Source organism: Aethalodelphis obliquidens, unplaced genomic scaffold, assembly GCF_003676395.1.
Source record: "Aethalodelphis obliquidens isolate GAN/ISIS:26980383/991018 unplaced genomic scaffold, ASM367639v1 scaffold43, whole genome shotgun sequence".
Taxonomy (NCBI): domain Eukaryota; kingdom Metazoa; phylum Chordata; class Mammalia; order Artiodactyla; family Delphinidae; genus Aethalodelphis; species Aethalodelphis obliquidens.
The window spans coordinates 9,378,261-9,400,444 of NW_020837987.1; the positions used below are offsets into that span (position 1 = coordinate 9,378,261).

Consider the following 22,184-nt stretch of genomic DNA (forward strand, 5'->3'; position numbering starts at 1 on the left):
GACTCAGGATGTGTCATTGGACAACTTGGTGTGTTTCTTGGTGTGGTTCCACTGCCTGTGGCTGTGTATGGATGGCTCTGTGATATCTGTGTATATGTCACAGGGTGAGCATGTTGGTATGTGACTCTGTCCCATGGACCCCTATAGACATGTGTGTGTGTGTGTGTGTGCGCGTGTGTGTGTGTGTGATTCACAGCAGGTAGTAACAACACCCTTCTGCTTCTGTCTGCTCTCCTGCTATGCCGGTCCCCGCCCTGACTGCCTCTTAGTGGATGAACTTGAGGTACTCACCAGCCAGTGTGTATATATGTGTCTGTGCCACCTATATGCACAAGGCAGCGTCTCCACGTTTGTGTGTCTGCAGCAACCCCGTGTGTCGATGCAAGTGTGTGTTTCCGTATCAGCCTGCATCTTGAGGAATGTGTCTGAAGCAACCTGAGTGTGTCCAGCTGTGTTTTGAAGGCTTGGCTGTGTTTCTGTGTGAGCCAGTTAACATCAACCCGATTTGTGTCCTGTTGTGTATCCGTTTGTCCACTTCAACCTCAACGTACGTGTGTTGCTTGGTGGGTGTATCTCGCACTGCGGGGAGGTTTGTGTGTCTGTCAGCTTCAGCCTAGGTGTGTATTGTGCTGCTAGGTGTTTGTAGTCAACGTGTGCTCGTTCGATTGCGTGTTTGTGTTCGTGTGTGTGCGTCTCTCTTTGTGTATGTGCGTCAGTGTCAGCCCCTTGTGTATACATGTCAGTCATAGGGAATGTTTTTGTGTCACTGCGTGTTGGCAACAGCGTCCTCCTGTGTAGTTAACCAGTTTTCTGTTTTAGGACCAGCAACGTGCCCTGTAGGCCCCTGTATGTTAAGTGTGATTCACTGTGTGTGTAGGAATTCGTGGTGTGTGCTGCCTCAAGGAATTTCGTCCGTTTGTGTGTGTCTGTCCCTGGATCTGACTCAGGGCGTGCCCCCTCTCTCCTTCCATCCCTCCAATTCCCTCGGAAAAAGCAAACTGCGCTCTGGGGTGGGGGAGGGTGGCGCCGGGCGCCGAGGGGGAGAGGGACGGTACATCTGGAAAGCACATCTGGAGCTGGTCGTAGAGGGAGAGCCCGCCGGAGGGGAGGGGGTCCTAGGCCCTTTCGCCCCTGTCTCCCCCTCCCTCGAGGTGCGGGCCGCTGGGGCCCCGGGAAGGGGGATCCCAGTCCGGCCGGAAGTGCCGGGTGGGGGGGGCGCCCCGGTGACTCACGCGGGGGCAGGAATGCTGCGGTCGGAACTGGACCGGGCTCCAGACCCCCCTCCCGCCCCAGGGCTCCAACGGCGGTGGGCAGCGCGGTCTCCCGCGCGGTGACCCTGGCGGACCCCCACGTGCCAGGTGGCTGGACGGGACCCAGGTTCTCCGCCCCCACGGGCAGCTCGCCCGGGGCTGTCCTGTCCCTCCCCGGGGCAGCGGGGGCTGCGGGCCGGGCACCTGACCTTGGCTGGGAACTGCGGCCTGGGCAGCGGAGCTGGGGAACTTCCCTGCCCACCCCCCTTCCGGCCTCGCCGCCTTTCCCTCCTTCTCCCTCTGATAACTGAGGAAAGGAAACTTTGTGTGTGCGGGTAGCTGGTGGTGGTGGGAACACAGCACAGCGCAGAACAAACGCAGGAGACGCACGCGTATAGCGTCCACAGACACTCAGAGAAACACAGGCAGATACAGATCTGCAGTCACACATAGACTGAAGACTTGGTCCTCCTTACATCCTATCACCCAGACATTATGGGGGTGCGTGTCTCTGTTGCCGTGTGTGTGAATCTGTATATGTTGTATAGCTCTGTGTGTTGTGTATCTCTCTGTGTTTGTGTGTCTGCGTCTCTTGTGTTTGTCTGTGTACTTGTACGTGCCTCTGTGTGCGTGCATGTGTGTGTATCTGTCTGTGTTCCCACCACCACCACACTGAGAAAGGGGAGGCCATCCACCCCCAGACACGCAAAAACACACGAACTCACCCACGGAATTACACGTGCTCACGTTGCTACGTACACACCCGGAAGTGCTCACAAGTACATAAATTCATCCACTCATTCAACAAACATTTATGGAGAACTCACTGTGCGCCAGGCCGTCTTAGGCCCCTGGGGGGATACAGCAGGGGGCAAAACAGACAGAAACCCCTACCCTCCTGGGATGACGTGCTAGCGGGGTCAACGCACAGTGAACAGGATACGTAGGACTGTGTAAAGGATGCTGTGATGAGAAGAATCAAAGAGAAAGTAAAGCAGGGAAGAGGCTAGTTGTGGAGGGGAGGTTCCAATTTTCAACAAGGTGGGTGGGGACAGAAGCAACTGGAAGGTGGAATCTGAGGGACAAATGTGAAGGTGGGCAGGAGGGAGCCACGTGGATGTCTGTGGGAATGCTGTTCCAAGCAGAGGGAACGGAAGTGCAGATTTCCCGAGGTGGGAGCATGCATAGTACCTTCTAGAAACATCAGGAGGCCAGTGGAGCTAGAGTGAGTGAGTGCGGGGGAGAGGGATTGGTAGCAGCGAAGCTTGTCAATGAGCAAACACCTCTACATTTCCACACCCCCACGAGGGCCTGTTTCTTAAGTGTGTATCTATTAGATGTGTATGCCTCGAGACAGGTGTCTGTGAGGCTCAGTGTGATTGTGTCTATTCTTGTGTGTATATGTGAGTGTGTGTACGTCTGTGTGTTTGTGTGTCTAGGTGTGAGTATGTGCGTTTCTTTTTTTGATTACCTTGTGTTTTTTTTTAATTAATTTATTGTTTGGTTATTTATTTTGGGCTGCGTTGGGTCTTCATTGTTGTTCGCAGGCTTTCTCTAGTTGCAGCGAGTGGGGGCTACTCTTCGATGCGGTGAGCGGGCTTCTCACTGCGGTGGCTTCTCTTGTTGCGGAGCACAGGCTCTAGGTGCGCAGGGTTCAGTAGTTATGGCGTGCAGGCTTTAGTAGTTGTGGCTCGCGGGCTCTAGAGCACAGGCTCAGTAAATGTGGCGCCCGAGCTTAGTTGCTCCGCGGCCTGTGGGATCTTCCCGGACCAGGGATGGAACCCGTGTCCCCCGCATTGGCAGGCGGATTCTTAACCACTGCGCCACCAGGGAAGTCCCCAAGTATGTGCGTTTCTGTATGTGAGTGTGTGTTTCTGTGTGCACCTGTGTGTATAACTGTGTGTGCTGGTGCGTGCGTCTGGTGTGTCTGTGTGTGAGTATGAGTGTTCCTGTGCATCTGTATATCTGTGTATGTATGTGTATCTCTGTGCATAAGCGTGTGTGTGAGTGTGTGTGCCTGTGTGCGTCTATGTATGTGGTTCTGAGTGTATATGTCTGTGTGTGTACGTGTGCATGTGCCTCTGTCTGTGTGGGTGTCTGTGGGGTGGGGTGTTAGCTGGCCTTGTGTTTGGGGATGGAGACCTGTGTTCCCAGTGTATTATCTCCCTTTCCCACAATCTCCCTTCAAGCAGGTGCCCCTGGGTGCCAGACTGACCCTGTCGGGTAGGGCGTGGTGGAAGGGATGCTCAGCGTGGCCCGGGAGCCCCTCCTTCCCCTTTCTGACTGGACCCCTCCCTCCTATGACTCCCCAGGCCTGAACAAGACTGCTTCTTTCTCCTGTGAAGCCCATAATGCCAAGGGAGTCACCACATCCCGCACGGCCACCATCACAGGTGACAGGAAAGGGAGCTGGAGAGCTGGGTGTCAGAGGGTGGGGCGTTGGGGTCAAAGGTCAGAGCTGGAGTTGAGGGCAGGGTGGGGAGCTTTGGGCACGGGGTCAGCTCCTCCCCTCTTCTGTCCACAGTGCTCCCCCAGCGGCCCCGCGACCTCCACTTGGTTTCCAGCCAGCCGACGGAGCTGGAGGTGGCTTGGACCCCAGGCCTGAGTGGCATTTATCCCCTAACCCACTGCACCCTGCAGGTGAGACCTCAGGCTTTCCTCACCTCCGTCTCAGCCCTCCTTCCATCCACAGCCACAGGCCCTCATCCTCTCCCTGGGAAACCAGCCCTTCCCACCCATTCGTGTGTTGAGAAGCAGTAGAGCCTTGGGTTAAGCCAGATGTCCTGGGTTCAAATCCTGTCTCCACCAGCTGCTGGCCGCATGAGCTTGGGCAGGTGACACAACCTCCCTGGGTCTCAGTTCTCTCATCTATAAAATGGGCATAATGGTGGTACCTACCTGATAGGCTGGCTGTGGGGATTCAATGAGTAAATGCAATTAACAAAATAGTATCTGGACCTTTGGAAATGTGTAATAAACTATTGGCTGCTTTTGGGAATTCCCTGGTGGTCCAGTGGTTAGGACTCTGTGCTTTCACTGCCGAGGGTGTGTGTTCAGCCCCTGGTTGGGGAACTAAGATCCCGCAAGCCATGTGGCACTGCCAAAAAAAAAAAAAAAAAACACTATTGGTTGTTTTCATTTATTTAGTGTTAGTGATATTGACTCTAGCTGGAATGGGAGCCCTGAGACAGCAGGGCCCAGAGTCATCACTGGGTACCCACAGCCCTGTACTTCTCCTGTCCCAGCCCTGACCACCCTGGGTTGTCACTGTCTGGAGGTGAGTCTGTCTCCCCCTGGACTGTGAGCTCTGGGAGGGCAGGGCTGGCCTGGTTTAGCCACCACTGGGTCCCTATTATTTATTGCCCAGCGCAAGGCCAGACATCGACTAGGGAATGTTTGCTGGAAGAATACCTAACAATTGAGATGAGCTAGACCCAGCCTTCGGCCCTGAAGTTGTTCCTACTCTAGAATAAGAAAAACAAAGCGACACACATCTCTGAATATGAGATCCAGTTCTGGCCTGAAGTTCTCTGAGATTTGAGAGTTTAAGTGAGGATGGGACAGTGTCTGTGATGGGAGATGACAATAATGGAAAATGACCAACTTTTATTGAATGTCACCTATGTGCTGCGCCTTGCGTTACAGCTTTTCACACAGCCTCTCAAGTGTTTGTGGAGTAGGGTCTATGGATACACTCATTTTCCAGATGAAGTAACTAAGGCTCAGGGTAGTTAAGCAACTTGCCCAAAGTCACAGACAGGAAGTGGCAGATGTGGGATTCGAACCCTTGTCTCGCCAAACCCAAAGGGCACTCCTGACCTCCTAAAGACCATTTAGAGCCAGTGCTTGATTGAACGGGAGCTGCCTTTCTTATAAGAAAGACTCTGGCCCTGGAGACAACCTCACATTGAATTGACATTTTAACCCCAGAAAGTAGTGGCTGTTCATCTTCCCATTTTCAAGATAAGAAACTGAGGCCCAGAGAGGGGAAGTGACCTGCCTTCCCCAATGGCTAGAAAGGATAAAACCATTTCAATCCCAGAGGCCAGGCTGATTTGGGAAGACCTCAAATGCCAGGTCAGGCACCGACTGTACCCACAACCCACATCCATCCAGTGTCCCCAAGAAAGCAGAAGTGTGCCCTCTTCCCTCTCCAGGTCTCACTTCCTGCTGTGCCTGGGCTAAGGGTTCAAGTGGGAGGTCACAGCCGTCCCAGGGAAAAGAGAAGTGGAGTGGGCAGGGGGAGCCTGACTGTCTGCACCCACGTCCCCTTTGTCCCAGAAGAGGTTCCCCTTCTGGTCAGTCACTGTGGGTCAGAGATCAGGCATGGAGACCTACTCCCCCCATCCTGCTACCCACCATCTGCTCATTTCCTCCCCAGGCCTTGCAATGCTGTTGTCTCCCCACATGGGGGCTGTGTGACTTTGGGCAAGCTGCTGAATCTGGGCCTCTGTTTCCTCATCTGTAAAATGGGAATGAAAAAAGAAATTGACCCCATAGGGTGGTGGTAAGAAGGCAATTTGCTCATCCAGGAATGTGCTTGGCAAGGTGCTTGGGACACAGCTGGCCCTCAGAAAATGTTAGCTGTTGACAGGATGGCAAGCCAGTTCACGTGCATCATTTCTTTAAACCTCGCACCTTGACAGGGAGGGACTCTTGGAAGCCCATTTTCCAGAGACAGGAACTGAGACCCAGGGAGGTTAAGACACTCACTGTAAACCACACAGAAAATAATATCCAAGCCAAGATTTGGACCCAAAGGAATCTGGCTTTAGAGCCTTAAGCAATAAACTTCCCAACACACTGTGTGGTGTGGTTACATCGCCTGATTGCTCCCCAGGGTGAAGGCAGCACCCCTGAGCTGTGTGGCTGTGGGTTGTGTGGCTGTGGCGGGTTGTGGTTCTGTGGGGAAGGGCTGTACAGACGTCTTCCCCAGCCGTGGCCCCTGCCATCCTGATGGTGCCACTCCTGGCAACCAGGTGGGTGTAGCCGCCTGTGCCGCCGTGCAGGGTGTGCAGAGTTTGACACTCATGGCCAGACAACCTCACACACACAAAATGATAATGACAAACTCTCGACATGCACAAACACTCTTCTACACACTTACGAGAGTCAATTCAGTTAACCCTGCGAAGTAGGGAAACACTGTTGTGATCCCATTTTACAGATGAGGAAACTGAGGTGCAGAGCTAGGGAGTGGTAGAGGCTGGATTTGTATACCAGATGCAGTATCCGTGCTCTTCGGCACTAAGCTGCATCGCCTCTCTGAACAGAAGAGAAGTATTATTACTATTACTGATGCTCTTAAATGGACGTTCTTGTTGTCAGTAGGGCAAAGGTTTTGAAGACAGGATGGGGTTCAGGTCCCAACTTCATCAGTGACAAGCTGGCGTCCTTGGGCCAGTGATTTCATCTCTCTGAGCCTCAGTGTCCTCATCCGTATAACGGGCACAAACACAGCACGTACTTACAGCGCAAAGCTGAGGTGAGGATCAAACGAGTTCAGATTTGTAAAAGGCTTTTCTTATTTAGTTAGTTAGTTATTTGGTTACACCGGGTGTTCGTTGCGGCTCGCTGGCTCCTTAATTGTGGCATGTGAACTCTTAGTTGCGGCATGTGTGTGGGATCTAGTTCCCTGACCAGGGATCGAATCCAGGCCCCCTGCATTGGGAGCGTGGAGTCTTAACCACAGTGCCACCAGGGAAGTCCCAAGGCTTTTGTTTTTTTAAATTAAGGTATAACATACATAATGTGCGTAATCTTTGGTGTACACCTAGATTGCTTAACCTGTGTGACCTCCCTCTGAATCAAGATGCAGACACTTCTCAGCTCCCTTGAAGGCTCCCTCAGCCCCCAGAGATGCCCCCTCTTCTGACTTTTTTTTTTTTTTTTTGCTGAGCCGCTCGGCTTGCAGGATCCTAGTTCCCTCACCAGGGATTGAACCCCGGGCCCACGGCAGTGAAAGCACGGAGTCCTAACCACTGGACCACCAGGGAATTCCCTCTTCTGACTTCTATTGTGGGACATTGCTTTTGCCTGTGGTTGACCATCACTGTCATTATTGTTGATGCTGACCACCTGCCATGCACTGTGCAACTGTCCTACATTGAATCTTTAAGCAGCCCTGGAAGGCATTTGCTCCTCTAAGCCCCCATTTTCCAGATGAGGAAACTGAGGCTCAGAGAGGGAAAGTCTTGTCAGAAGTGACATTTGCGAGTGATGGCAGAGCCACATTGCGCAGCTGGGGTGGTCTCCTCTCTTTGCAAACTCAGGTGCCCGTGTTGCACTAACATGGAGTTGTGACACACACACACATCCTTGCAAAACTGTGTCATCACAGCAGGATCACCACCACTGAGAGTTGTGTGAGCACCTCCAGTGATTGCGTGGCCACCCTGTCCTCACGCGTCCCTCTCTCCCCAGGCTGTGCTGTCAGACGATGGGGTGGGCACCTGGCTGGGAGAGCCAGACCCCCCAGAGGAACCCCTCACCTTACAAGCATCTGTGCCGCCTCACCAACTGCGGCTGGGCAACCTCCATCCTCACACCCCTTACCACATCCGGGTGGCGTGTGTCAGTAGCCAGGGCCCCTCACCCTGGACCCACTGGCTTCCTGTGGAGACACCGGAGGGAGGTAAGAAGGGGCTGGTAGCCAGGAGACGTCGCTCACTGCCCCACTGACCCTCGCGTACATCAGTATGATCCCCGGCATCCCCTCTCGCCCGTTTAACCCCTTCCTGCCTCGTCCCCGACTCCTCAGCATGGCACACTGGCATCTCTCCCCCGTGCTTCTGCTCATGGGAGGCCTGCACGAGGTGCCCACGTGCATGCCCTCTGTACCCTGGCCCTACTTCCTGGGAACAGGGGTGGGGGTCAGGAAGAGATGGGGATGCCAGCTTCCCCTCTTCCCTGTCCTCCAGTGCCCCTGGGCCCTCCTGAGAACGTTAGCGCCATGCGGAATGGAAGCCAAGCCCTCGTGCATTGGCAGGAACCAAGGGCGCCCCTGCAGGGCACCCTGTTAGGGTACCGACTGGCCTATCGAGGTCAGGATACCCCCGAGGTGGGTGCTGCTGGCTAGGTTGGGGTTGAGTGGCTGTGGAGGAGCGAGGAGTGGTGGGGGAGAAGATGACAGGGCAGACATGGACAGTTGAGCAGGTTGGGTAGGGCGCCATCACACTGTGCTAGGAGGGTACATTGTGGGACGGTTAAAGGGGTCCGGGAGAGGGTTAGGGATGGCTATTTCGGAATCACGTACAAAGCGTTTCAGTAGACCTATATGTACCAGGACAGTTTTCCAGCAGATAGTGGCATAACATCTTGAGGAAGGAGTGCCTCTTCCTAATTGGCACAAAGGTACTCTCTGAGCAAGCAGCACCCTGGGGTGGAGAGATGGGGTGGGAGAGAGGGTGGGGAGTTAGAAGGGGACGGAGCGATGAGGCTGAAAAGATGAGAATTCAGTTCTTCAACACAAGTACCGTGTTCCACGCATCATGCTAGGACTTGAAGACGTGGGAGTGAATGAGACAAAGTCCCAGTCCTGGTGGAGCTGTTATTTTAGTGGGTGTAGAGATGGAGAATGGAAAGGAGAGGACGGGATGGGGGATGAGAAATGAAGGGTAGGAAGAGGTAGGGGATGAGGGACTGCAGATGAGGAGAGAGGAGAGGGCTTTGAGAAAGATGGGGAGTTGAGGCTGAGGGTGAAGGCTTAAGCGTTAGGGGCTGGAGCTCTACTCTGATGCCACGTCTGGACGTCCTAGGTGCTAATGGATGTAGGGCTAAGGCGAGAAGTGACCTTGGAGCTGCGGGGAGACAGGTCTGTTCCCAACCTGACGGTGTGCGTGGCAGCCTACACCGCCGCTGGGGACGGACCCTGGAGCCTCCCTGTGCCCCTGGTGCTCTGGCGCCCAGGTAACTCCAAAGCCGTGCTCAGCCCCCTTCAACCTGCCCACAGGGACCTCGTCTCTCCCAGATGCCCGTGACTTGCTTGCTGTACCTTTGAGCATTACCCCAGTCTAGGCTCCGTTCCTACCTGGAACCTTACTGAGAGCCTCACTCCCTCAGCTGTGTCTCACCAGTCTTGCCCTCTCTGAGCATGTCCTCCCTCTGTCCTTTCTCCTCACAGGGCAAGGACAGCCAATCCACCAGCTGGGTAAGGACTTTCGCCTCTTCTCCCTCCCTTCCCTCATTGTCGAGTGAGGACCCCATCACCACACACACTCTTTGCACATCCCTTTCGTATTTCTCAAACTCATCACTCTAATCCTCTGCTTCTTGGGTTTGTGTGGTCCTTGGTGGAGGTGGCTGGAATAACCCAGTGCATTGTAGGTACTCAGTGAATGGTGGATGGATGGATGGATGGATGGAATGGTGGATCAGTGAATGTGTAGATGGATGAATGAATGAATTGGTGGGTGAGTGGTGGATGGATGGACGGATGGATGAATGGATGGGTGGATGGCAAATGAATGAATGAGTGGATGGGTGGTGGATGGATGGACGGATGGATGAATGGATCGGTAGTTGGGTAGATGAATCCATTAGTAGGTGGGTGGGTGGATGGGTGGATAAATGAACAGACAGGTGAGTTATCCCCCTCATATCCATCCTTCTCAAATATTTCTCCAACAATTCTCAAACATTCCTCCTACACCCATTGTACACTCCTAGCACTATTACAGCCCCTCTTGTAACTCAACCCACGTTCCTTACATGCCTTCCTGCATTTCTTTGCATACCTTTCCACACTAATCCCACCCTCCTTTCACGTTCATCCCATTATAACCCTTCATTCGTCACACGTGCCTCCCAAACCCAATGCACACCCACACTTCTCATTCACACACTCTGCATACTTTTTACACACTCAACGTACCTCCAACATTGCAAGCACTGTAAAACTTTCAGTCCACACGATCCCACATTCTGCAACTCTCCTTGCACACTCACTCGACACTCCTTACACGTTATTCCCTCACCCCAAGCCGATCCTAACCCATGTCCGCTTTCTGCACACACCCACACCAAACTCCTGGTACACTCAGCACATACCCATCCTCCGTTCCTTACACACTCACTCCCACCTTTTTGCACACCCCTTCCATTCATCCCGTGCTTCTCCTCTTCCCTTCCCATGTCCTTTGCACACTTGTTGCACACTCACCTCACATCAAAGTTACATCCTTACGAATACTGCTCTTCCTTGTATCTAAAACTCCTTGAATACTCCCTGAATCCTCACATATCCCAGTTCCTCCAGTACTTACCTGACACTCTTTACACACTCCTTTGCACACTATGCCCCTTTACACATTTATTTTACTCTCATCCCTTGCTTTCCGAAAACCCTTCCAGGGAATTCCCTGGCGGTCCAGTGGTTAAGACTCAGCACTTTCACTCCCAAGGGCCTGGGTTCGATCCTTGGTCGGGAAACTAAGATCTCAGAAGGCGCAGGGAGGCCAAAAATAAAAATAAAAATAAAACCCGTCCATAGCCATCACACACTCCTCCTCAAAAATATTCCTTGGCCATTGGTCCCTGGAGCCTCAAACTCCTTGCATATTCATTGCACATGCCTCGTGCACCTGTCCTACACTGTATGCGTTCTCTCCCTACTCACCTGTCTTCCACACCCAAGTCCCCCCTCCTTGCACAATCATCACACATATCACACACCCATAGACCACTTGAGATTTACTCACAACCATCCCGTGCTCACATCACATTGCACAGCCCACCTTGCACAGGTCTCTCGCTCTCATCCCACACTCCCTCCACACGCATCACACAGTCCCCCAGTGTCCAACCCATTCTTTTTGTTAATATTTATTTATTTATTATTATTATTATTTTTATCTTGGCTGCGCCAGGTCTTAGTTGCGGCATGCAGGATCTTTAGTTGAGGTGTGTGGGCTTTTTAGTTGCGGCATGCGGACTCTCTTAGTTGTGGCATGCATGTGGGATCTAGTTCCCTGACCAGGGATCGAACCCGGGCACCCTGCATTGGGAGCGTGGAGTCTTACCGTCCACTGCGCCACCAGGGAAGTCCCTATCCATCCCACTCTTAACTTACCATACTCATCCTACAAGTTTCACACTCTTCCTTTAACATCCACTCCTATCTATCGTATCCACTGCATGCCCTGTCCAGCCCAGCCCAGTCTCCCCAGATAGGGGAACGCACCTGTCACATGCCTCATCAAATATATCCACACCTGCCTCCTTTCAACATCACCCGCTTGGGGCTCAGGGAGCTGGAACCAAGACCTCAACCATGACCTGTCCTGCGTACCCCCTGACAGTGAGTGAACCCCCAGTCCCTGCCTTCTCATGGCCCTGGTGGTATGTACTGCTGGGAGCAGTGGTGGCTGCCGCCTGTGTCCTCATCCTGGCCCTGTTCCTCGTCCACCGGCGGAAGAAAGAGACCCGCTATGGGTGAGTTGGAGCCACGTGGGTTGGAAGGCCAACATGGACTGGGATGGAGGGGCTGGAGGTGGGGAGACCATGAGGAGGCTGGTGCAGGAGGAGACGTTACCAAGAATCAGAATGAGGGCAAGGCTCTGGGGAGTGAATGGAAGGCAGAAAGCCATCCAAGACGTGCTCAGCAAACACTGGAGGAGAGGGCAGGCAGGCCTGGGGGTGGGGATGGCGTTCGCTTTCACTGTTGGTGGAAGGAGGAGGTTCCACATTGTTCTGCCCTGCCCTCATCTCCTCTCTATTCCCCCCAGAGAGGTGTTCGAACCAACAATGGAGAGGGGCGAGCTGGTGGTCAGGTACCGTGTTCGCAAGTCCTACAGCCGTCGGACCACTGAAGCCACCTGTAAGTGAACCCCATGCCTCCCTGCCTGGGTTTGGGATAAGAAGTATAGAGCTTTGGGCCTGCTGGGCTTCTGCAGATGCATGAACCAAAAGTGCCTGAAGGCCTTGGAATACTAGGATGTTGGAACCACAGACCCTAAGAGCAACAGAATTGTGGAACCACACACAGCCTTAGAATCAACCTTAGAATAACTGAATCTTAGACATAGTAGATCTTAGAAAGACCAAGCTTAGAGCCATAGGATCTCAGAACAACGTAATCATGATGATGATGATAAAGAGGATGATGATGACCATGAAGAAGACACTGCTGCTGAGATGATTATGACGCTGATGATAACAGCCAACCCTAGCACTGCCTCTGTGACAGGTGCTGTTCTAAGTGCTCTACACACGTCCCTTCATTTAATCCTCACAACAACCCAATGAGTTAGGTACGTTATCCCCCCGCCCCACTTCAAAGATGAGGAGGCTGCAGCATAGAGAGGTTAAGTAACTTGCTGGAGGCCACACAGCTTGTAAGCTGGAGAGTTGGGATTCAAACCCAGGCAGTTTTGCTCTCAAGTCCATCCTCTTACCTGCCTCTTGGAATTAAAGAATGTGAGAGAGGTAGAAGAGATCTTGGCCGAAAGAATTATAATCCAGGACTATAGACCCTTAGGATCTTAAAAATCATAGAATCTTAGAACTATAGACACTCAGAGGATTGTAGCGTTATGGAGGGTCCCAGCTAAGGAGGGACCTCAGAGGCCATCCAGTCCAATCTCTTAATCTCTCCATTTGGGGAAACAGATCCAGAAAGAAAAGGGACAGAGTTAGGTATCTTCCTAGCACACAGTGAGAAGACTGCCAGGGCCCCAGGGAGACACCAGAAGGGGCTGGGAAAGACATTTATTGAAAAGGAGAAGGAAGAGGAGGTGACGGGGTCACAGCAATCTAACGGAATAACGTGCGGCGGCAGTTCTCAAAGTGTGACCTGAGTCCCCGGGAGTACCCGAGACCTTCGCAGGAGGTCCACGAGGTCAAAATTATTTTCATATTAACACCAAGACATCTTTTGCCCTTTGGCACTCTCATTCTCTCGCAAGCACTCCATGGAGTTTCCCAGAGGCTTCCTAATATGTGATGATGTCATCGTTCTGTTGATTGATTGAACATGTGCTTATGTATGCTTGTGTTTGGGAAATCTACCCGTGGGACTTCCCTGGCAGTGGCGGTCCAGTGGTTAAGACTCCGTGCTTCCAGTGCAGGGGGCGCGGGTTTGATTCCTGGACGGGGAACTAAGATCCTGTATGCTGTGCCACGAGGCCAAAAAAAGAAAAAGAAAATCTTTCCGTTTTCATTTTGAGCACAATAAATACTGGTGTAGAGATGACCCACATAAAAGGAAGCTCTTTTCAGGCCTCAATAACTTTAAGAATGTGAAGGGGTCCTGAGGCCAATAAGTTGGAAAACGATTGCTACACAGCAGTGAAAATAATAGATCCGACTGCACACGACAACTACATTACAATGATCTCATAGACATAGTGTTGAGTGAAAGAAGCCAGACACAAAAGAGAACATATGATGTGATTCCATGTTTATAACATCCCCAAACAGAAAAGACTCATCTGGGGTAGGAAAAGTCAGGGAAGTGGACTCCCCTGAGAGGGCAGGTCATGGTCTGTTCTTCACCTGGGTGCTAGTTACACTGTTGTGTTTGGTTTGTGAAAATCCACTGAGCTGCTCACTTATGATTTTTGCAGTTTATACTTCAATAAACAGTTCAGAAATATTTCTAACAACTGGTACGGCAGGACGCTAACCAATCAGGGTGCCCACTAGTGCAAGATTAGGTGCCAGGCTCTAACCCTTTAGTTGCTGCTCTGGGGGAAGATGCAGGGGGTTTAGAGGAGAAGCTAGGGTGGGGCTGGGGGGGTGCTCTGGCCATTAGCTAATTTTGAATGAATGCAGAAGTATTTCAGCATTTTAACCATGGGTATACAGGCATACCTCAGAGATACGGTGGGTTTGATTCCAGACCATCACGATAAAGCAAATAATGCAATAAAGCAAGTCACACGCATTTTTGGCTTTCCCAGCGCATATAAAAGTTATGTTTACACTATACTGCAATCTACTAAGTGTGCAATAGCATTATATCTTTAAAAACAATGTACGTGCCTTAATTTTAAGTTGCTTTATTCCTGAAAAATGCCAACCACCATCTGAGCCTTCAGTGAATTGTAGTAGTAACATCAAAGATCACTGATCACAGGTCATCATAACAAATATAAAAATAATGAAAAGTTTTGAAATATTGCCAGAATTACCAAAATGTGACACGGAGACACGGGGCAAGCAAATGCTATTGGGAAAATGGCGCCGATAGACTCGCTCGACACAAGGTTGCCACGGGTCTTCAGTGTGTAAAAAACACAATATCTGCAAAGTGCAATAAAATGAGCACGCCTGTATCCCTATGGGCGAGCGTCGTCTGGGTGTCAGCCCCGCTCCATGGCTCCGTCTACCCCTACCTCCCATGCAGTGAACAGCCTGGGCATCAGTGAAGAGCTGAAGGAGAAGCTGCGGGATGTGATGGTGGACCGGCATAAGGTGGCCCTGGGGAAGACCCTGGGAGAAGGTGAGTCCCTCCATAACACACACACACACCTCCCTGAACCATGAAGTCCTCCCCACCCCCCGCCCAGCCACAGGAAATGCAGTCTCTACGACGCCCCCCTGAGGTCAGCATCTCTCTCTGGTCCCCCACAGGAGAGTTTGGAGCTGTGATGGAAGGCCAGCTCAACCAGGATGACTCCATCCTCAAGGTGGCTGTGAAGACGATGAAGAGTGAGTCTGTACATGCATGTGCACACATGTGGGATCCCCATCCCTTAATCTCAGGTCCCTTCCCTGTTCCCCTAAGGAAGCAGAAGAACAGGAAAGGTAACAGCAATTTAGCCCAACCACAGAACCTCAGTGTTTCCGGACAGGAAATGGAGTCCCTGCCAGGTCCTTCAACAGAGGGAACTTAATACAGGGAGATTACTCAAAGGTGTAGGGAAAACTGAAGGAACAGCTGGGAGCAGTGAGACAATTAGCAGCAGCACTATGTCACTTCCACCCCCAGGCCCGAAGGGCAGAGGCAGGAAGTGGTGTTACCAGAGCCCACAGCCAGAGCTCCCTGATGGGATTTAGGAATCACAGAGTTAGGGGCTACCTCGTGGGAGCTCGAAACACAAAGGAGACACAGCCACCACCAAGGCAATACTGGAAGCAGAAAGAGAGAGGATGAAATGCCCTGACTTCTCCCCTCCACTCGCCCACCTGTCAATCTCCCATCGGTGCTTCCCATTGGCAGACTCCAACAGGAAACAGCAGGAAAGGGAGCCTGGGAAATGTAGTTTTCAAAGGGCCCAGCCCCCTGTGATGCATAGCAGAGCAGGGTAAGGTCGAGAATGAGGCACACCTGGCTTCATCATTTACCCGCTGTGTGATCTCAGGTTAGTGACTATCCCTCTCCGAGCCTCCCATTCCTCATCTGGAGAAAAGGATCATAACGTCTCTACCTCCTAGGGTGTTGTGTGGCAAAGCACTTAATGCTGGGGTTGGCACATTGAACTCACAATTAATGTGGACTAAAACCCTATTATTTACATCATCAGAGAGGGTGGGAGCCAGTCCAGGTTCACACAGCACAGGAAGTCCAGGGCCAAGTCCTTTCCACATAGGGATGAAGCTTAGAGGGTCAGGCTGGAGGTAAGGGAGAAATGATCCTTTCAAAGTCACAGCGGCTAAAAGCTTGGGTTATGGAGTTATAACTCATTCCCTCATTCATTACTGAGTGCCTCTTGCATACCAGGTTATGTTCCTGACCTGGGTTTGAATCCCAGCTGTGTGACGCTGAGCAAGTCACTTTGCCTCTATGAGCCAGTGTCCTGAGTTGCAAAACAATGGGGACAATGGTAGGGATCCCAGGGCGGCTGTGACTGTGCTGGGAAGCAGCCTAGCACAGAGCTGCACATGGACCCCGGAGCCAGACTGCCTGCGTTTGAGCTCTGTCTAGTCCTCTTGCTAGCTGTGTGTGCCCTTAAGCAGGTTTCTTAACCATTCTGTGCATTGGTCTCCCCCATCTTTTTTTTTTTTAATTTATTTATTTTTATTTTATTTATTTTTAGCTGCGCTGGGTCTTCGTTGCTGCACGCGGGCTTTCTCTAGTTGTGGCGAGCGGGGGCTACTCTTCGTAGCAGTGCGCGGGCTTCTCATTGCGGTGGCTACTCTTGTGGCGGAGCACGGGCTCTAGACACGCGGGCTTCAGTAGCTGCGGCACGCTGACTCAGTAGTTGTGCCTCTCGGGCTCTAGAGCGCAGGCTCAGTAGTTGTGGTGCACGGCCCTAGTTGCTCCGCAGCAAGTGAGATCTTCCCGGACCAGGGCTTGAACCCATGTCCCCTGCACTGGCAGGCAGATCCGCTGCGCCACCAGGGAAGCCCCTCCCCATCTTTAAAATGGGGAAAGTAGGGCTTCCCCGGTGGCGCAGTGGTTGAGAGTCCGCCTGCCGATGCAGGGGACGCGGGTTCGTGCCCCGGTCCGGGAAGATCCCACATGCGGCGGAGCGGCTGGGCCCGTGAGCCATGGCCGCTGAGCCTGCGCGTCTGGAGCCTGTGCTCCGCAACGGGAGAGGCCACAACGGTGAGAGGCCCGCGTACCGCAAAAAAAAAAAAAAAAAAAAAAAAAAAATGGGGAAAGTAATAGAAACTCCTCAGAGGATTAAATGAGTTAATAGATGTAGAGTGCTGAATACAGCACCTGGTACTTACAAATCACGTTTGATAAAGAAGAGGATGATGATGGTGATGAGGCCGAGGAGGAGGAGGGAAAGAGTCCTCCCTCCCCACCCCTCCTCCTCATACACCTTCCTCTCTCCCCCAAGTTGCCATCTGCACAAGGTCAGAGCTGGAGGATTTCCTGAGTGAAGCCGTCTGCATGAAAGAATTCGACCACCCCAACGTCATGAGGCTCATCGGTGAGGGAGGGCAGATTTAGGGGGTCGACAGGCCCCGTGGAGGCCGCAGCAGAGGGAAGACCCCTCCCTTGGGTACTGAGAAAAATCAAACCTCCAGGCTTCCTCCTCCCTGCTCCCTGAGAGTCAGCAAGTTCCCCCCTTCCTCTCTCCCTCAGCTTGGAATGTGACATCTGACCTTTCCCAGAAATAGCTGAGGTCCCCAGGAGGGCTGGAGAAACAACCCTGGGAACAGTGCTGGAAATGGCTTCTCTGAAGCTTGGTCCGTCACCCCCCTCCTCAACAATTTGGAGGCCAGACTTGAGGGGGAGGGAGAGACAGAGCTGAGAGATGGGGTGGCTTCCCCTTCTGCCCAACTCCAGTGACAGGGCTGCCTGGGGGCACTCAGGCGTCTGTTTCCAGGGTTCCGAACGAGAGGGCTTCCCGGCACCCGTGGTCATCTTACCTTTCATGAAACACGGAGACCTACACAGTTTCCTTCTCTATTCCCGGCTTGGGGACCAGCCAGTGGTGAGAGCATTTTATTGTCTGGCCCACAAGTGTTAATTGAGCACCTACCAGGTACCCAGAGCCGCTCAGACACTGGGAAGGCCAAGGTGACCAGGAGCCTGCTTGCATGGAGCTGTCTGCCAGTGGGGGGACCAGACAATAAATAAGTTCAACAAATAAGCAAGATAATTTAAGTGCTAGGAAGGAAATAGAGCAGGATGAGTGACAGGGAGGCCAGGCAGTTAATTTGGGTGAACAGGGAAGGTCTCACTGAGGAGGGGAACTTCAAGGAGGAGGTGGGGAGATCTGGGAGAAAGCAGTCCCAGCAGAGGGCACAGCATGTGCAAAGGCTCAGAGGTGGGAACAAGCATGGCTTGTTTAAAGACCAAAAAGGGGGCTCCCTGCTGGAGCATAGTCAAGGACAAGAACAATAGGAGATCAAGACAGAGGAAGGCAGGAGGGGATGACATAGGGCCGTGTTAGAAAGGGGTGGGACTTAATTCTTGGGGCCCTGGGAAAGCATCACAGGGCAGAGCTAGGAGAGAGGAAGGGAGGAGGGATAGATCTCGGGGACTCTTCTGACCTCTACTCCCTCCTGCCCCGGCCCCCCCAGTTCTTGCCCACTCAGATGCTGGTGAAGTTCATGGCAGACATTGCCAGTGGCATGGAGTATCTGAGTACCAAGAGATTCATACACCGGGACTTGGCCGCCAGGAACTGCATGTGAGTTTCCACCCTTCCAGGAATCCCCCCTCCTTCCGGGACACTGCCCCCCGCCCCGCCCTCCTTCCCAGGATGGAAGAGGGCGCTAGAAACACACAGCCTTCAGGCAGGTCAGAGCTCAGGAGTGGAATAGAGAGGTGAGCAGGGAGGCTGGGGCCGGCTTTCTGGAGGAGGTGGGCCCAGAACCGAGATCCTGAAGGAGTACTGAGATGTGAAGAAAAGTGACAAGAGTGAGGGCTCGGTGGGTAGCATGTGGTGAGCAAAAGGGCAGAGGTGACCGATGAGGGTGGTGACATTTAAGCCTCATCTTTGTCCCCCTCCATGCTGAGTGTCTTACCTGGGGCTACCCTTGGGGAGGGGCCACACTTGGCCCCTGCCAAGGGACAAGCAGAAAACAGGTCAGAACCAGGGCTAAAGTGAGGGCGAGGTGTGTGTATGTGTGTGTGTACACACAGCCTTAGAATATTAGTCTCATTACACTCTTGGACTCAGAAATAGGAGCTGGAGAATCAGAGAATCTTTGGGAATTCCCTGGTGGTCCAGTAGTTAGGACTCTGCACTATCAGTGCTGAGGACCCAGGTTCGATCCCTGGTCGGGGAGCTAAGATCCCACAGACCACGCAGCACGGCCCCAAAACAAAAGAATCAGAGAATCTTCTATAAGACATGCAAATTTTCACAAATGTCTTTATTCCCGCCACCCCCAGTTTTTTTTTTTTTTTTTTGGCCATACTGCGAGGGCATGCGGGATCTTAGTTCCCGGACCAGGGATCGAACCCGTGCCCCCTGCAGTGGAAGTGCGGAGTCCTAACCACTGGACTGCCAGGGAATTCCACCCCCCCCCAACTTTTTACTTTGAAAAATTCCAAATCTGCGGAAAAGTTGAAAGAATTGTGCAATGAACACCCATATCTCCTCCTTGTTGAGATGTTGCCACATTTGTCCTCTCTTCTCTTTCTCTCTCTCCCCTCAACCATTTGAAAGTAAGTTGCCGAGATGGTGACACTCCACCCCTAAATCTTCAGTAGGTATCTCCTAAAATCAGGACTTATGCCTAAACAATCACAATTCTGTTATCACACCTAAGAAGATTAACAATAATTCTGTAACACAACCTGCTATCCAATCCATGTTCCAGTTCCTCCGATTGTCCTTCAAAATGTCTTTTCAGGATATTTTTTCCCCCAAAACCAGGATCTATGCAAAGTTCCCAGATTGCGTTTGGTTGTTGTACCCCTTGGTCCCTTTTAATCTAGAATTACCCTCCACCACCATTACCTGTGTATAGTTTTTTTTTTTTTTGCGGTACGCGGGCCTCTCACTGCTGTGGCCTCTCCCGTTGCGGAGCACAGGCTCCGGACGCGCAGGCTTAGCGGCCACGGCTCATGGGCCCAGCCGCTCAGCGGCATATGGGATCTTCCCGGACCAGGACACGAACCAGTGTCCCCCGCATCGGCAGGCGGACTCTCAACCACTGCGCCACCAGGGAAGCCCTGTGTATAGTTTTGTGGCATATTCTTTTGGAAGAGATCAGGCCAGTTGTCTTGTAGGATGTCCCATGTATAAGATGTGTCTGTTTCCTTGTGGTGGCATTTGCCTTGTTCCTGTGTTCCCTTTATTTCCTATAAACTGGAAAGGAGGTCTAAAGGCATGAACAGACTCAGTCAAAATGGAAGTTCTTTTGTTTCTGTAACGTAGGCTGATCCTAGTTAAGCCCACAATGTAACAGTGACACCAAAAATCAGGGCGGACAATCAATTGTTATGCACCTGTCACATTTTCTGTTAAGTTGTTAAAATGTTAAAATACTTCCTTACCAGTTGGCAACTGGCCACTTCCCCAAGCTTCCCATGTGCTCCACAGCCACCAGCTTAGATGCCTGAGTATCACCCATCTCCACCCCCCTCCCCCCAGACACAGCAGTTAAAGGTTAACTCCTAGCATATTAGGGGCCTCCGGGGTCTGTTCTGGTTGGTCATTACCCAAGTCCATCACCCTGGGTAGAAATAATCAATTCTTTTTTTAAAAATTAATTAATTAATTAATATTTATTTTTGGCTGCGTTGGGTCTTCGTTGCTGCACGTGAGCCTCTCATTGCGGTGGCCTCTCTCATTCTGGAGCACGGGCTCTAGTCACGCGGGCTTCAGTAGTTGTGGCTCACGGGCTCTAGGGTGCAGGCTCAGTAGTTGTGGTGCATGGGCTTAGTTGCTCCGTGGCATGTGGGATCTTCCCAGACCAGGGCTCGAACCCGTGTCTCCTGCATTGGCAGGTGGATTCTTAACCACTGAGCCACCAGGGAAGTCCCCGAAATCATCAATTCTTTTTTTTTTTTTTTTTTTTTGCGGTACGCAGGCCTCTCACTGCTGTGGCCTCTCCCGTTGCGGAGCACAGGCTGCGGACGCACAGGCTCAGCGGCCATGGCTCATGGGCCCAGCCACTGCGCGGCATGTGGGATCTTCCTGGACTGGGGCACGAACCCATGTGCCCTGCATCGGCAGGCGGACTCTCAACCACTGCGCAACCAGGGAAGCCTATCAATTCTTAAAAAAACAGAATCCCAGAAACTCAGATGCAAGAATCAGGGAATCTTCTATTTATATAAAGCACAAAAACAAGCACAAGTAATCCATGCTGCTAGAAGTGAAGATCTTGATCACCTAGGAGGGGTAGTTATACGCTAGGAAGGAAGGACCGGTAACCTTTCTTTCTCATTTTAAAAAATCGATGTCTATTCTACATACACTGAAATATGCACATTTTATGCATGCAGTTCGGTGAATGTTTACGTGTCTATAGACCCATGGAAACAACCACCACTAGATCAAGATAAAGAACATTTCTAGGCCCTTGGCAGGCTGTCACCTGCCCTTCCCAGTCACTGCCCCCAAGGGGTAACCACTATTCTGTACTTTTGTCCCCATCAACTTCTGTCACCTCTTCTTAAATGTCATGTAAGTGGAATCGCAATTCTGCCTCCTTTGTGTCTAGCTTATTTTGCTCAGCATGAAGTTTTGAGATTAGTCCATGTCATTGTACGTATCAGTAGTTCTTTTTCTTTGCTGTGTGGTATTCCATTGCACAGATGCCCCACGATGTTCTGTTTCTTAATCTAGTTTCTGGTTACCTGGATGTGTTTATGAAAATTCAGTGAGCTCGGGCTTCCCTGGTGACGCAGTGGTTAAGGATCCGCCTGCCAATGCAGGGGACACGGGTTCAAGCCCTGGTCCAGGAAGATCCCACATGCCGCAGAACAACTAAGCCCGTGCGCCACAACCACTGAGCCTGTGCTCTAGAGCCCGCAAGCCACAACTACTGAGCCTGTGTGCCACAACTACTGAGCCCGTGCGCCACAACTACTGAGCCTGCACTCTGGAGCCCACAAGCCAAACTGCTGAAGCCCGTGCGCCTAGAGCCCGTGCTCAGCAACAAGAGAAGCCACTGCAATCAGAAGCCCGTGCACCACAACAAAGAGTAGCCCCCGCTCACTGCACCTAGAGAAAGCCCGCGTGCAGCAACAAAGATCTAACTCAGCCAAAAATAAATAAATACATTTATTAAAAAAAAAATTCAGTGAGCTCTTCATTTAAGATTTGTGCATGTTTCTGTGTATATAGTATACTTCAAAAACACAGTTAAAAAAAAATCAGAGACTCCAACCCAAGGAGTCTAGGAAGGACCTTAGAATCTGGCAAAAAGCCAGAGCTGGGAAGACCCATAGCAGCCCTTTTCCCACCCACCTTTTACAGAGGGTATAAGAAGTAACACGGTTCCCTCCCAGTCTGGGGCAAGGCGGGGAAACTGATCCCCAGCCCCAAGCAGGACAGCCAGGGCAAGAGATGGAGACGTGTCTGAGAGTAAGGGCAGGCTTCCTGGTGGAGGGGGCTGATGCCGTGACCCCAT

The 22,184-nt window shown here is 52.0% G+C and overlaps 1 protein-coding gene and 1 non-coding gene across 5 annotated transcripts in view; both read left to right on the forward strand.

Moving 5' to 3' along the window:
- Window positions 1-22,184, forward strand: part of AXL (AXL receptor tyrosine kinase) — a 30,942-nt gene that overhangs the window by 4,347 nt on the left and 4,411 nt on the right. For 2 of the 4 annotated variants that reach the window (XM_027079613.1, XM_027079616.1), the window contains 13 exons: window positions 3,563-3,643; window positions 3,775-3,890; window positions 7,674-7,884; window positions 8,171-8,310; window positions 9,008-9,158; window positions 9,373-9,399; window positions 11,549-11,681; window positions 11,975-12,066; window positions 14,596-14,691; window positions 14,823-14,900; window positions 16,982-17,074; window positions 17,460-17,581; window positions 18,174-18,283. In XM_027079613.1, coding sequence (XP_026935414.1) covers window positions 3,563-3,643; window positions 3,775-3,890; window positions 7,674-7,884; window positions 8,171-8,310; window positions 9,008-9,158; window positions 9,373-9,399; window positions 11,549-11,681; window positions 11,975-12,066; window positions 14,596-14,691; window positions 14,823-14,900; window positions 16,982-17,074; window positions 17,460-17,581; window positions 18,174-18,283 — 1,450 coding nt within the window. The remainder of the gene's footprint in view (window positions 1-3,562; window positions 3,644-3,774; window positions 3,891-7,673; window positions 7,885-8,170; window positions 8,311-9,007; window positions 9,159-9,372; window positions 9,400-11,548; window positions 11,682-11,974; window positions 12,067-14,595; window positions 14,692-14,822; window positions 14,901-16,981; window positions 17,075-17,459; window positions 17,582-18,173; window positions 18,284-22,184) is intronic. The other 2 variants (XM_027079614.1, XM_027079615.1) reach the window with 2 other exon arrangements.
- On the forward strand, window positions 18,812-18,884 carry TRNAD-AUC (transfer RNA aspartic acid (anticodon AUC)). Its single transcript has one exon. It is a non-coding gene; the product is annotated as a tRNA-Asp (tRNA).